Source organism: Curcuma longa, chromosome 17 (genome assembly GCF_044706935.1).
Source record: "Curcuma longa cultivar G26 ecotype Majalengka, Jawa Barat chromosome 17, ITB_CL_G26_1.1, whole genome shotgun sequence".
Lineage (NCBI taxonomy): Eukaryota > Viridiplantae > Streptophyta > Magnoliopsida > Zingiberales > Zingiberaceae > Curcuma > Curcuma longa.
This window is the reverse complement of record NC_133877.1, coordinates 8,834,105-8,850,890: the sequence shown is the minus strand read 5'-3', so window position 1 is coordinate 8,850,890 and position 16,786 is coordinate 8,834,105. Positions and strand designations below refer to the sequence as shown.

The 16,786-nt window shown below is 32.5% G+C and overlaps 1 protein-coding gene and 1 pseudogene across 1 annotated transcript in view; one reads left to right on the top strand and one right to left on the bottom strand.

The window, feature by feature from the left end:
* Positions 1-4,880: 4,880 nt before the first annotated feature.
* LOC141848595 (uncharacterized) overlaps positions 4,881-16,786 on the bottom strand; it is a 47,023-nt gene continuing 35,117 nt past the window's right edge. Inside the window, exons 22-23 of the mRNA XM_074736644.1 lie at positions 5,408-5,511; positions 4,881-5,306 (exon numbers count right to left, since the gene is read on the bottom strand). Of these exons, the coding sequence (XP_074592745.1) occupies positions 5,290-5,306; positions 5,408-5,511 (121 nt within the window). The 3' untranslated portion in view covers positions 4,881-5,289. The remainder of the gene's footprint in view (positions 5,307-5,407; positions 5,512-16,786) is intronic.
* Positions 9,593-11,755, top strand: LOC141811421 (diamine oxidase [copper-containing] 1, peroxisomal-like; annotated as a pseudogene).

The following is a 16,786-nucleotide window of genomic DNA, read 5'->3' as shown; positions in this document are numbered from 1 at the left end:
GTTCAAGGGGCAAAGATCCTTTGTATTCATTGGATGAATACAAAAAAACTTCTTGCAATTTTGAAAGAGAGAGAGTGCTCATCATCCCTCTTCTTCCTCCTCTCCTTCTTCTTGGCTAAAACACACAAGGTGTGTTTTTGGTCCTCTTGTCTTGTGAACCATTCTAAGTTGCTAGCACAACTAAGGTGGTTTATCTCCGAGATTGAGATCGTGTTTGTGTGGATACTATTAGAGGCATAACCATTCTGATCATGTAGAGATCCGACGAACCAAAGACTAGCGGGATACGCTAAGGGCACGCAACAAAGGTATAACTCTTAGTTAGAACTTTGTATGAATTTTTCGCATGAATCATTGGAAGGGATCCTATTTTTCACTGCGTATATTGTTATTTTTCGCATAAGAGATCCCAACAGATGATGGGCAAAGAGCTTGAATAGATCAGCAGTATAGGTCGACAGTAAAGTAGAAGTTGAATACCAAACTAGGATTAGGGTTGCATTTGGATCGTTGATATCTTGTGCTTAAAAGAAGAGAGTTGGAAGGGGGTCGAGATAGACCTCGACGAGAGCTCTCCGATACTCAAGTCAGATCTCAAAGACTCAAAGAAGAGTAGCAAATAAATGAGATATAAGTAGAATAACTTACCTCTTGATGTTAACATCATTACCTTATATAGAAGGGAGAGTGGTGAAAAACTCTCTCCTTTTCTCAAAGGACGCACCTCTTACATTTGTACCAAGGGCTCCTTTGTAATCGTTGCAATTGTTTCGTAATAACTGCAACTACTACATAATCATGAAATATAAAGCCTTCATAAAGACCCTCATGTATCAGAGCTAGCGTTCTATTTGGGTGCTCAAGCACTCAAGAGTGTAACCCACTCGGCAGGCGACACTCGACGGTCGACCCTTGGTAGGCGACACTTGACAGTAGTAGGTGACACTTGACAATTAGCAGGTGGCACTCAACACTCGATAATCGATACTTGGAGTGCTTGTCCATTCGACTCCTAGGGTGCTCGACCACTCGATAGGCAGCACTCGACACTCAACACTCGGACGCTCGACAACTTGGGTCCCAAGGTGCTTGACCACTCGGTCCTGCTCAGGAGCTCAACCCATTCAGACTCAAGTTGCTCCCACTTAGGCTCAGGCTCGAGCAGACATTTGATACACACAACCCACTCGGGCTAGGATAATAAACCCATTTGATAATCTCGACAGATCAGTTGAGTGATGTAGGCATGTTCTACTGACCTAGCATAGATTAGATAGTGATGTTATCGAATGGTGGATAGGAATGTGGCATGCCTCTATCATTATTGAATGGTTTAGAAATGTAGGGTGTTAGAAAATTCTTAAATTTGGTAAAACACATAATTGCAAAAGAATCATTTTTTAAGAAGCTCCCATAATGACACTTTGTTGTTTCAACTCTAATCTAGATATTATAGACATAAAACAATGGCATTGGGGAATCTTGTTTCCTCCTATATGATTTTAATGTTTGACAATAAGTTATAGTAAGTCGGTTAGATCTAGTGATCTTTATTAAATTTGTAGTTCTAACATCTATAGTAGGTCATGGAATTAAAGACAATTATATGGGGCAAGTTTGTGTAGGATCATTGTGGTTGATGGCTACATTATGGCAAAAGGTTGAAGTTGTCACCATAAGCTCCTTCAGAATGATCTCACACACTTTGAAATGGAATAAATCACGGGGGATGTTTATCCTAACACAATGATCCTTTTGTATAGGAGAGGTTAGGCACCAAGTGATGTATTTTTGCATCTGCTGGGAATTGACCCCAAGGTTGATGACACATTGACTAGAGGAAAGGGGATCATGTCGAATTAGATCACCATAGAAATAAAATACAAATAATAAAAAAAAAATATTAACAATGCAATTTTATATGATTGATAGTCATGTTCTTATTTCCATGGCCTATCGCAAAGACCACTAAGAAAAGATATCATTTATTAGAGGTGGAAAAATTGCAAACTTAATGATTAGAAACATTGTGGTTATTCAAAGTTCATGATTGACTATAGAAACATTGCAAACATTGTTGTTATTCAAAGTTCATGATTGAATACATTGCAAACTTAATTACACCCTCACAACCCTAGCTACTCAAAGCTCATGATTGAGCTTGACAGCCAACTACACTCTAGAATATAAATTCTAATTATAATTAATACTTTCACCAGTGTTGATGTTACTTTCACCAGTGTTGTCGTTATCAAAGATGGTATTTGCATTTGAATGCTAAGTCAAGTGTGGAATTATCATTAAAATATCTATGGAAAGATCCAACTAAATTAATTATTTAAAAAAACAATATGATAAAAAGGTAGAGACTACTGTTGGCAAGATTGGAAATAAAAAATATCAAAAAGTGTACATCCTATTTTTTTTTCATCTTTGTTTCAATAATATTATATAGTTTTGTCAAAATTATTCCAACAATATTAGAATAATTCAATTAAGATAAGAAATTTTAATTAATGTTAAATTAATTTTGACTAATATTGGACTAGTTTTGATAAATTAAAATTACTTTGAGTAGAGTTTCATGTTGTTATTTTAGCTAAAATTATTATAACAGTATGTAAATAAAATTATTTTTATATTTTTTATTTTTTTTCATAATTAATATATTTAGTGAAGTGATTGGAAGAATAACAGTCAAACACGTACGTTGGCTATAGAATCCAATAATAACTCTTGGCCAATAGGAACACACTGTTGACAGTTGCATCTAACTGTTTATTTCTCAACTAATTGGATCGTGATAGTAATAAATTAAAGAAAAATGTTCCATCGCTGACATTTAATTATGTTTTCCAATTTATGGATGGATTAAAATATTAAATAAGAATTAAATAAAATGAGAGATTCAACCTTTTTTTTCTTGATGCATAAATTGACAAAAATAAATAAATCATATTCTCCATTCGGAAAAAGTTTTGCAATTTTGGAAAACTGTTTTTTTATTAAATAATCCTCGATGTCTTTTTCTTGTGCTTAGAAAATCAATCAGCATCTGTGTAAAAGCTATATATTACATAAAATTTTTCTTTCAGAATTACTAACAAAAATATTTTGTTGGGTTTGTAGTTTATTAAAAGAAGAATAATTACGTTAGAAATATGGATGAAAAAGGTGGATGGACAGAAGAGATTATTTTAATTTCATATTGAGAGTTTTATAGTTAGATAATTAATTTATATTGTTGCATAAATAAATATATATATATAATTTAGAGCCTGAATTGTACTGAATTAAGTTGATGATTCATATGAGAGCACAACTTATGCGTGTTGAAAGTTATATGGGTTAGGGCAAAATTTGTTCAATTAAATCTATTTTTGTTATTTGCTAATAGAAGAATTAATCAAACGGTTAATCATGAATTCGTAACCAGTCGAATAATGATAGCCGACGATAGCATTTTGATCCAAACATTAAAGGTCATAACTGGCCTTTACTTGATCATTAGCTAAGGGAAGGTGCTCTTATATAAGGAGAATAAATCTTGAGCAGAAGGAGGAGCGAAGCTATAACAAAAAGATCTTCATCCGCCTGCGTTCCTCCTTGCTCTTATTCTCTCTATCATGCCTCTCTTGCTCGATAGAATACCCATTATAGCATTCGGGTATCTCCCTGTTCGACGTGGCTACCAATGCTTGGTGTGAATCGTGGTTTGCCGTTGTATCTTAGGAAACAGACAACCCACAACAACCTCGAACACAGTTGGAGATGAAATAAATCTATTTTAAAGAAACTATGTTGAACACAAATCTCAACTTTTCAATTTTCGAGATTAGGAAACTTGGGAATCCTTTCCTGAGCACTTGAACTCCATGCCCGAGCACTTGGCACAAAAGTAACAATTGGTAGTCGGGCGACTTTTCTCCCAACTCAACATTTGACATTCCACTCAATAATCAAGCACACATATTCTCGATTCAAGTAGTTGGGTGACTCACACCTGACTTGGTACTCGGTGGCTCGACCACTCAGCATGGACCCAGAGGCACTCAACCTCCCCTCAAGAGTACTTGTCAACTTTTAGAATACTTAGTGACTCAATGGGTACTCGATTGACTCTGCTCTCAGAATATTCAGTGACTCGATAATTGGATTACTCGACTACCTCAGTGCTCACTCTATTGCTCTGCCTTCCAACTAAAATTCAAGAGCACTCGAACACTTAGACCTGTTAACGATTATTGTTCTGACTCGAGAAACATCCCTAAACTCTAAACCCTAAACATCATAGACAAATACTTTCTGCATGGAATTCGAAGCATGATATTCACGCTGCTCATCGAAATACCTTACTACTGCATCATGCCCCAAGAGGCACGCATTCACATCCATGAATCATACTCATGTTCAAAACAGCACCTACATCCACTCAAACCGAACCACTCCGTTACCTGAATGGTGTTGAACATTAACTTCTTATTTACATGATAAATTAATTTATAATGGTGCACTCGAAATAACTATCCAAGTTTCTATCCGATCAATTGGTTATAAAAATTAATTTTCAACCATTCATAATAAAATTGTGCCGCCAAGGAGTTAGATTCAATGATCAAATTCCTCAACCACAGAATTGATGCTATTTCAAAAGCCAATGACCCAGACTTACCATGTTCGCGGATTGCGATCACTGTCGAACTGTTGGATCACAAGCGAATTAAAAAATAAAATAAAATAGAAGGGTAAATTAGAATTAAATCTTAGTTTTTTTTTTAAAAAAAACTTTACTAAACCTTCAGAGTATTTTATAATTACCTAAAAATTAATAATAAACAACAAAGTGCAATCCCGTTGACAATGCGACAAAAGGAAAGGACTAAAAAACAATCTCTCTTCTTAACTAACTCGCTAAAAAAGAACCACTATAAATTACAATATACAACATGCAATGCAACAATATGGGTTGCATTGAAGAACAAGAAAACGGATAAAAATGTATGGACTGAAAGGGGCATAGGACTTCAGGGCATCTGAACTATCACTAACCAGCAACATACGCCTGAAGAACAAAGTGGAACTCAGGATGAACAACAAATTTTTGGCATTAGAATACAGCTACGATTCATCTACAGCTTCAGCCTGTTATATATCTACCGAAACTGGAGAATCTTGTATTGGTGAGTGAACTAGGTACTATTGTATATTGTTCCTTGCCTCCAAATGTACACTCTGATTGCTAGGCATATTTCTTCACATGCTTGTTTCTCTCTCTAGCAACAAACTGGGTCAAGAGTTGGATGCCACTGCCCATGAATCATTCAGTCACCACAAAGGCCAAAAGGAGGGGTTATCCTCAGGAGTGAGTCATCAAGAATTCTTTCTGGTTATCATCTAAGTGTTGTACCATGAATGGAAGATTTTGTTTCAGGAGCCTGTAAAGTTGTGGGAACAGATGGCCTTGTATCATCTTGTGTTTCATCAAGAAGACCCAGCACCTTCAGGGTTTGACTGCTCATAAAGTTAAATAACAAAAATAAAATCAGAATAGAAAGGAAAATGTAGCATGTCCTTTGTAACATATATACTATCATTCTCCATCAACCTGGGTTCATTTGTCGTAATTATTTGGTCAGTTACATGGTTTGAAATCACTAGATCACTCGTGATACTATGGTTTGAAATATTTGCACGTTCAACACATGTTAAAACATGTCAAAAATGAATTCAGTTATTTTTTATAATTAATCCCTCAACAATTTTAATTCACTTAAGTATCTAATTCCTATATTCTAATTTTTTAAATAAATAAGTTAAAGTTAAATGGAAGAAGATTAAAAGAGTGAAAATTATTTGAATTTGCCTTGACAAGCACTAAAGTAAAAAAAAAAATAAAATAAAACTCTTATTTAATTCATCAATCTAATTGATAGTATTATTTTTTTTAAAGTAAAAAATTATGTAAAATTCATTTGAATCTATCTTGGCACACTTTATCATATGTCAAATCATGTTGAGTATTGAGACAGAATATTTCTATTAGATTATGTTTCATTTGCCTATGTAATTGTTTTAATGGCTTTTAGAAGTGAAATTAAATTGAAGGAGAGTAAAGGAGTAGAATTTATCTAAATTTATTTTGAAAAAGCTTGATGCATGAGAAAGCATGATGAGTATCGGCATATAGTAAGGTGGCCGAAACCATAACAATCTGGATGGGACCAAAACCCCAAAAGGAGCAATATTTTAAACCATAATCTTAATAACATTAGGCTCTTGCATCTTCACAATGATTTATTGTATAGATTGAAATCATATTAATATATTTCTCTCATGTTATTCTTTATTTGAGCTACACTTAATTGCTACTATTTTAGCTTTTATAACTTCTAATAATCTTGTGCATCCATCTTAGGACTCTCATTGAAATATACATAAAATTACCTCATGTTTAATGGAGATTGGAAAGTAATATAGTGTAAAAGGCTGTCAAATGAGAGTTTGGATCAGTATTTAATCCTCTCTTGCAAGCAATAAAATAGGTCACTTTCATATCTTGAGCGCATTAAGGCTAAAAAACACAAGAATCATTTACAATATTATTTGAGATAAAAATAATCCAAAAACAAGCAATCAAGGTTAGTTTTAGATGCAACATTAACCTACGATGGAGAAAAATTAGGCCCTGTACACTGAATAAACATTTGTTTAGCCCAAAAAATCATGTTGACAGCAATAGCATTGAAAGCATCATTGTGGCCCCATGTTACGGCACTACTTTGTACTTATCTTCTAATTCTACCCTGCATTAAATGTTGTCTTTTCTGATGCATTTCTCTTTGTGTCTCTATGTGGCTGTAAAATTCTTTCTTGTTTGCAATAAACAGTAATTAGATTGGCAGATGGGCAATTTATGTATAGTGAAGGTTTCAATTTAAATCAAGAGTTTCAATCTTAGACCAGAAAAATACTATTTTGATATTGTATCATGTTGTGCTAATACAATTTCAGTATTCTTTTTCTTTTTAAATATGTGGAAATATTAATTAAAAATATTTTCATTAATATTTTCTGTAAATGTTCACTATTGAGTTTATATTATAGCTTTTATATTTCAGATGTTTATTGTTGAGTTCATATTTTGATATTACCTTGTAAGTTTGTAGCAACTATCAACAAGGTATAAATTCAAAATCTATATTATTATTATTATTATTACACATAATGAAAGTCTTAATCACTCATCACTTGAAGTTTTATTGTGGAGGCATTGAATTTGAGAACTTGCATTTCTAGAATGTTCAATCTTCGATTTCAACATCTTTAAATAAAGAGTTCTAAATTGTTAAAAATTTGGAGTTTTGGTGATTATGAGCATTGTGAATGTTACATTTATCTGCATCTCTTAACCTCAAATTATTGTTGAAATTTAATGTAATTTTTGTATTTCAAGAATATACAAAAGTGTCATCTAAATTTGTTTAAAAATGTAGAAAAAATATTCATATTGCATAAGTAAAGCACAAGTGGATGATGACTATGACTTATTGATATAATGTATATTATATATAATAATAATAATAATTTGTAGATGAATGAATGTTTATATGTTTTTGTTTATTTAAAAAAAAAACTTTTTTAAGTTATGTGTATCAGTATGTCTTGATTTACCATTGAGAGTTGGACTTGAACTTAAACTGACATCATTTGAATTGGAATTATACAAGGATAAGGCTATACATGCCCCCAATCATGATGCATTAGAGTTATAATAACAAGGCTATGAGTATGTTGAGCTTCAATCAGAATGAATCTCAGATTAACTCTCGTATATCTCTATAATTAGAATATTTTGTCAACCACCCTTATATCGACATTGATATTGACTCTTAGTAGTGCTAGTGTCATGATCATCATCTTGAGTTGCATATTTATAAGCTTACTCACATGTGTAAGGCTCAGGCATAGTCAAGGGAACATAAGTTTCACAATCACTAAATGTATTGTCACCATCATCATCTCCATCAATAGTTACAATTCTATCGAGATCACTATCACCATATCAAACTTCTTATCAAACTGCAGTTTCAAGAGGCAATGATATTTCATCACTCTCATCATAATCTTATTCATCAATTGCATTTAGTTGATTTTTAGTTAATCCTCAAAGCTTCATAATCATCTTCCTCACCAACATCTCTTGCAACTTGCATTTTTTAAATATGTTAGGCAAGGAATTGAGATGATTGTGGTGGATCTCTTCATCAACTAATGAATTCTCAACCTCGAATGCACTCCAATAATCCATCATTAGATCATTTTGACGAATCCAATAAAATATATAATGGGTCTACATCAGTGGTGTCTTGCTCTTCCTTCTCTTTTATTATGTCCGTTAGTTGAAGACGCATATTATAATGAACGTTGGTCATCTTCTTCAAACAACAATAAGAAAGATGATTTCTTCACACTTTTATATAAATGAGAAAGAAAGTTGACTAATTTCTTGCATAGCCACCTGAATATATCTTTCGAGAATTCATATTGCCAAATGAACATCTTTTGTCATTTAGTTGCCCCATCATCCAGTGATTATGTTGCAAGTGATTATACCAACATAATATTATAACTTAGTTGATGAATGTAGGTGTGATGCAGGAGGATTCGTTGGATCTATTTTATTATTTTTAGTAATGTTCAAGGTTTTTAGTAATTAGGGCATTTTTTTTATAATATTTGTCTTTTGTATTTTAGGATTTTGAGTCTGTTTAGGGATTTTAGAATTGCGAGTTTGTTAAGAATTTTTTTTTTCGGTAAGGATTTCTTTCTTTCTTTTTTAATTAGAATTTTAAATCTATATATACGTCTTGTTAGTTGATGTTTAAGAAAAAAAAAATTAGTTAAATAATATTTTCGGTAGTGCTGTTTATTTTTCTATTTTCTGGTATTTTTCCGAATCAACAGGTTTTAGAAGATTGATTTCGGCGTTCGCAGTCGAACCAACAGAATCAATATTGCCTGTAGGATAATCATCATGCCATCTGGAATTAGTCGGTATCAAAGCTCTTAGATGTCATGGATGGTCGTCGTGATCGTGATCATGACAGACAGATTCTAGTCGAGGAAGTCTCGCACCGTGATCGTAGCACCCAAGATGAGATACTTGAAGATCTACAAAGACAAGTTACAAAATTAACTTATATTTGAAACCTTGCACCGTTCTGATTTCACTTTTCCTTGCACCGTGGTCATCTGACGACGTGAGATCTTGAAGGTTACAAGCTCCCTTATTCTAATTCTGATTCCACTTTTCAAATCCCTATCACAATCGCAGAAGTTGTGGTCAAGAGGAACGGTATGGAGATATTGGATTTTCAGTTGATCTTCCCGAGTTTTCTGGTACGTTCAAGATGAGGAATTCATTAATTGGCTTAACAAAGTGGAAAGAATTTTTTATTATGAGGAAGTGCTTGATCATGTGAAAGTCTAATTGATTGTTATCAAACTCAAAGATCAAGCATCAGCATGGTGGGAGCAATTGCGACGCTCACGAGATAAACAAGGCAAAGTTAAAATCATTAATTGGGAGAAGATGAAGAAGAATATGAAGAGTCACTTTCTTCCTTTCGGTTGCACTCAATATTTGTCTCAACGACTTCATACATTAAGGCAAGATGCAAGATCAATCGATTATACGGAGGAATTTTACCAGTTGATTGAGGAAGACATGAAAGACAAGACTAAAGTGATTAACAAGCCGGTTTATGACAATGATGACGAAGAAGAAGACCTTGACGAAGAGGAGATAGACCTAGACGATGCACTGATCGAAGACCAGAAGCCCACTCTATTTGACGACAATCAACAATCTAGTTCTTCGATCGACAAAGCCTCAGTCCCCATCGTCTCTCCTTGCATCGATCCGACTCCTCAATTTATTCAATATCCAGATGGGACTATTACTCAATCTCCAACCTCTTCAATTACTAATGAAGCAGGAATTCCAGTTACGATGAGGGCTCGACCAAGACCACCTCTAGATCCATTATCTGCTGCTGAAATATTTGTTGCAGTGGCAACAGTTCGAGCTGCTGGAACAACTCCAGAGGTGAGAGATAGTATGCGGTTCATCGAAGCTGTACTGTTGGAACCAGAGAAAAATAATATTGTTGCACTGGCTGATGCATATTACTTCCCTCCTTTTCAATCTTCACGACTGCCATGAACTAAAGGCTCTCCTGTCATCTCCACAACTCGAGGTGGCCATCACAGAGGAAAAGTCATATCATCTGAAGTTGTTCCTGACGTCCAACCACCTATGGATGCTATGGAATATGCAGAATGTGGAGCTGCTGTAAAAAGCAATCCTTCATTCATAGAGGCAATGAGAAAGAGAGGGGTGGAGGATATGGATCTTGTAATGGTTGATGCTTAGAGTGTTGGTTGCTATAGCAATGCTGATGGTCATAGTCGAAGATTTGCAAAACCATTAATATTTTGCAGAACTGAGAGTGATTGTCCAATGGAGAATGGTTATGCACGTCCAGGTGAGGGCATTTATGTTCTTGTGGATATTCAAAATAATGTGATTATTGAATTTGAACACAGAAAAGTAGTCCCTCTACCTTCACTAGATCCTTTGAGGAACTATACTGCTGGAGAAACAACAGGAGGTGTTGATCGAAGTTATGTGAAGCCTATACATATTCTTCAGCCTGAAGGTCCAAGTTTTCACATTAGTGGTTATTTTGTGCAATGGCAGAAGTGAAATTTCCGGATTGGCTTCACCCTGATGGAGGGACTGGTGATACATTCTGTGGCATACATTGATGGTAGTCATGGAAGGAGACCTATAGCACACATATTAAGTTTTGTTGAGATGCTAGTGCCTCGTGGAGATCCTAATGAACCTCATTACCGAAAGAATGCATTTAATACCGGTGAAGGTGGCCTCAGAAAAAATGCACATTCTCTCAAAAAAGGATGTGACTGCTTGCTACATCAAATACTTTGATGCCCATTTTACAAACTATCTGGTAGTGCAGAAACTATTGAGAATGGTGTATGTTTGCATGAAGATCATGGAATCTTATGGAAGCATCAAGATTGGAGGACAGGCTTAGCAGAGGATGGTAAAATTGAGGCTGAAGTAAAATTGATTGGAATATTAAGTTTGGGAGCATTACAACCAGGTGAATCAAGAAAATATGGTACAACAATTGCTCCAGGACTATATGCACCAGTTCATCAGCATTTCCTTGTTGCTCGTATGGATATGGCTGTTGACTATAAAACAAATCAAGCCTTCAATCAGGTTGTTGAGGCTATGTGTGATATCAATCCTTCTTGTGCACGACATTGGATTGTACAGAACACTAGGACTGTGAATCAAACTGGTCAACCTACTAGTTATAAGCTTATGCTTGACCCCAATTGCCTTCCATTAGCTGGTCCAAAGGCAAAATTTTTTATAAGAGCTGCATCTCTAAAGCATAACCTTTGGGTTACCTCATATAATTGTATTCGTGAATTTTATGTAAAATATCTTAACATGCATATGGTGCCTCTTCATCAGGCGATGAATTTTTGTACATATGTATCTCACTTAGTGCATCAAAATCAATCAACAATAGCAGCTAATAGCAATACCCTCACATGTGCCGAGTTAATACAAGATGATTTTCCTCCTGGACTATCACCTGATACTGTTTTAGACTTGAGAACGAGTTTTTTTAACTCGGAACGACTGATGTAGGAGGATTCGTTGGATTTTTTTTATTATTTTAGTAAATTATTATTTTTAGTAATTTTCAAGATTTTTAGTAATTAGGGTTTTGGTAATATCTATCTTTTATATTTCAAGATTTTGATTCCATTTAGGGATTTTAGGATTGCGAATTTGTTAAGAATTTTTTCGTTCTATTAGGATTTCTTTCCTTTCTTTACAAGTTAGAATTTTGAATCTATATAAGCGTCTTGTTAGTTGATGTTTAAGAAAAAAAATTGATTTAATAATATTTTTGACAGTGTTGTTTATTTTTCTATTTCTTGATATTCTTCCGAATCAATAAGTTTTAGAAGATTAATTTTGACATTCGCGATCGAATCAACGGAATCAATATTGCCCGCAAGATAATCGTTATCTTATTCGGCGTCAAAGTGCCTCTAAATTTTCCTTTTAGCTTCATAAATTAAATAATAAACATTGTCCATTTGTAACTTCTTGTCCATGTTGGCTTTGTGTAGAAGAACATATAAGGACTTTATAGTCATAAAAATATATACAGTGTAGTACTAAAATCTAGCACATATATAATATTTTGTATCTCAATATCTATAGAGATGCTAGAGCACCGAGAGGCTTTCCAATCCTTAGAAGTGATCATGATCTTCAATCAAATTTTTTTCTAGGACAACTTTAGCAGAAGAAAGTGATTCACTTGCTACCAATCAAAGAATTTAAAGTGATCATGATCTTCAATCAAATTTTTTTCTAGGACAACTTTAGCATAAGAAAGTGATTCACTTGCTACCAATCAAAGAATTTACCCACTAAAAAATTTTCATTAATTAGTAAACTATGATAATGAAGGAACTTTATTAATGATTATCCTCTTTTCATTACCGTATTCACTATAGCGAGTTTACTCATATTTTTCTATCATCAAATCAATGCATTGTGTTGCATATGGAGTACAAAACAATGTTAGATGGTCTTGCTCCAATAACTCTCCAACCCTCTTAAAATTGACATCATTGTCTATAACAACCTACACAATATATTCTATACTTATTACTATCCATCAGGATGCATATACAATATGCATCATCTATTTCAGTATAATAGAAAATTGATAATGCTCATCTATGTAAGTCCTATCTAACACATTAGCATAATTCTATATAGGCTTTATTACATTTTGCATGATAGAAAATTTATATATGTTGTTCTCAAGTTTGTCTAGATACACAGATCTGAGGTTAAATACCAAGATTATACTTTTGAATGTTGAACACTATACTATATTATTGGATGAATTTTATGAAATTAATTCATAAGAACATTTGATTTTCTAAAATGAAGTTATCTAAAATTTCTAAAACATCCTAAAATTATTGAAGAGTTTAAGGATAATTTTAAAAATTATGTTGATGGTTTCAAGTTATCTTTTGAATATATATATATATATATATATATATATAAGTTCCCAACCTTTTAAAACTTATTTGAAACCTTTAAAATTAGAATTTTGGAATTATATGTTGTTGTTAAGAGTATCTTAAATTTACAATAATTCATGGATTAGAAAATCTAAATTATTTTGCAAATTAAAATTATTCAAAAAGTTTGAATATTTTTAGAATTTTAAAATTATTTTTTAATTATAAAAAAATTGAGATTGTTGTCTCAAAATTTTAAATTAATTTTAAGTTTGATAAATCATAGTTCAAATAAATTTGAATTAAACGAGAATGAATGTAAATAAGTTGTATTTAATAATTCTAACTTTAATTGATTAAGGTCTAATTCTTTCTAACACTAAATTAAACTTAACACAACAATGATAACAACAACTAAGCTTTGCCCCACTAGATGGAGTCGGCTATATAGATCGTTCTACGTCATTGGACTCTATTTTCTACTATATTATCATCTACATTTAAATAAGTTTTATTTTGTTTTGTTGTTGCTAATCAAATTTTTTTTGGTCTTCTCCTTCCTCGTTTGATGGATGTATTTGTTATAGTTTCACATCATCTAACTGGAGCATTTATTGATCGTTTAAGTACATATCTGTACCATCTTAAACGTATCTCTCGAAATTTTTCCTCAATAGATGCAACTATAATTTTTTCTATAATGCTCTCAATTTTTACCACACATCCATCTTAACATTCTCATCTCTACAACTCTCATCTTCTACTTATATGCTCGAGTCATAACCCAACATTCAACGTCATATAACATAGTAGGTTTAACCGTCGTTTTGTAAAACTTCCCTTTAAGTTTTAGAGATATTTTACGATCACATAAAATACTCGATGCTCTCCTCTATTTCAACTATCCAGTATGTAAGACATCTCTCTCAATCCTTTCATCGTCTTGCAAAAATGATCCTAAATAGTTAAAGCTCTTAATTTCAGACAACTTATCATCTCCTATCTTAATAATTGTTTTGTTACGTCTACAATTACTAAACTTAAACTCCATATATTTTGTCTTTATTCTACTAAACCTAAAACATTTCACTTCTAGTGTTTCCCGCCAAGATTTTAGTTTAATATTTACTCCTCCATATGTCTCATTTATCAAAACAATATCATATGCAAACAACATACATCATGGTACTGTATCTTGAATGTGTTCAGTAAGTTCGTTTATAATTAGTGTAAAAAAAATAAAGACTTAAAGTTGATCCTTGATATAACCGTATCTTTATTAGAAATGTTTCAATTAATCCGTTTGAAGTCTTCACTCTGGTGGCTAAATCCTCATACATATCCTTAATTAGTTCAATATATATTATGTTAACACCTCTCTTTTCTAGAATTTTCCATATAATTTCTATTGGAACTCTATCATAAGTTTTTTCTAAGTCAACGAATATCATGTGTAGATCTTGGTTTTACTCCCGATATTTTATAATTAATTGTCTGAGAAGATGTATAACTTTTATTGTCGACCTTTTAAGTATGAATTCAAATTGCTTTCGGTCACCATGGTCTTCTTAATCTCTTTTCTATTACTCTTTCCCAAAGTTTCATAGTATGACTCATTAGTTTAACACCCCTATAGTTTGTACAATTTTGTACGTGTCCCTTATTCTTATATAAAGAAACTAGAGTACTTACCTTCCATTGATCAGATTTTTTTTTTTCAATATCATGTTACATAAGTTTATAAGTCATTCAAAACCTTGTTTCCCTAAACACTTCCATACCTCTATGGAAATATTATCTGGTCCATCGACTTTCCCATTTTACATCCCATTTAAAGCTTATTTTACTTCTGAAGATTGAATTCTATGATAAAAATTTAAGTTTTTATACTCATTTAACCTACTTAAATTACCTAAGCTAAGTTAATCACCTAAACCTTTATTAAAAGTTGATAAAAATAACTTTTCCACTGCTCTTTTATTTCACCATCATTTACTAGTACTCTATTGCATTCATCTTTAATACATCTTATTTGAATAAGATCTTTTGTCTCTCTCACTTTAACTATTGTATAAATGTTTCTTTCCTCTTTTTTATCCAAATTTCGATATAACTATTTAAAAATTTTATTCTTAGCTTTATTCACTGCTTTCTTAACCTCTCTCTTGGTTATTGTATATTTTTTTAAGTTTTTTTTCGTTATTACAAATATATAATTTATTATAAGTTGTTCGTTTTTCCTTCACTTTCTCCTGTACTTTCTTATTCCACCACCAAGATTCCTTACTTGATGGTGCATGCCCCTTTGACTCACCGAATACACTCTTTACTACTATTTTCAACTTTGATATCATCTTATCCTATGTCGTATTAGAATCACCGTATATTTCATCTAATACTTGTACTCCTACCTTCTCCTTAAATATGTTTTGCTTCCAATCCTTTAACTTCCACCACTTAATTCTAGTAGTCGTATATATTTTTCTTTTATTAATACTATGTTTGAGATGTATATTCAACACTACTAACCTATATTGGATAGTTAAGCTTTCTCCAAGGATGACCTTGTAATCTTTACAAATCTTTCTCTCTTCCTAACCATAAGAAAATCAATTTGCGATTTATTATTCCCACTTTTAAACGTGATCAATTGTTTTTCTCTTTTCTTAAAAAATCTATTAGCTAGAATAAAGTCATATGCAATCGCAAAATCCAATATTATTTTTTTTTTCATTTCTTGTTCAAAACCCATAACCCCCATGCACCCTCTCATTTTTCTTATGTTTTACTCCGACATACCCATTTATATTGTTTCCTAATAAAATCATTTCATTTGATGGAACATTTGATAATACTTCATCAAGGTCATTCCAAAATTTTGATTGGTATCTTCATCTAATTTTGCTTATGGTGCATATATACTAATTACACTCATAGTTTCTTTCTCTACTACTATCTTGAGAGTTATAATTCTATCCCCTTTTTAACTACTCTTACAACCTCATCCTTTAACGAATTATCTACCCACTCCATTTCTTGTTTTATTCTTTCCTGTGTATCATAATTTAAAACTCGAGTTCTCTATCATCTTTGTTTTCTTGCCTATTCATTTTGTCTTTTGTAAACACAAAATACTAATTCTTTTCTTAATCATCGTATCTACTACCTCCATTGCTTTACTAGTGAGAGTTCCTATGTTCTATGTTCCAAATCTTAGACTATTAGTTTTTCTATAATATTTGTTCTTAACCAACCTATGGTATGAGAACTTTGGTCTATTTACAGTCGGACCCTACAATACGTTCTTTTTAGGGAACAATCTATCATTAGCACAATAGTTTAATAGATCCATTTATTATGTATTTGCTTTAGTTTAACACTGACTGGCAACCTAACACAATCCTCCTTTATCTAGGCTTGAGACCGGCCATGACAAGGTTAATTCGTCATGAGCAGAATTCTAAATTAGACTTAATCTCACTTTAATATATACAACTTTCTCTTGTCACTCATGGGCTCATCATGTAGTAAATAAATAAATAATAATAACAATAAATAAATAAAATTACACACCACTGATATATTAATTAATTATATCAATTTAATTAATTAATTAATAATATAT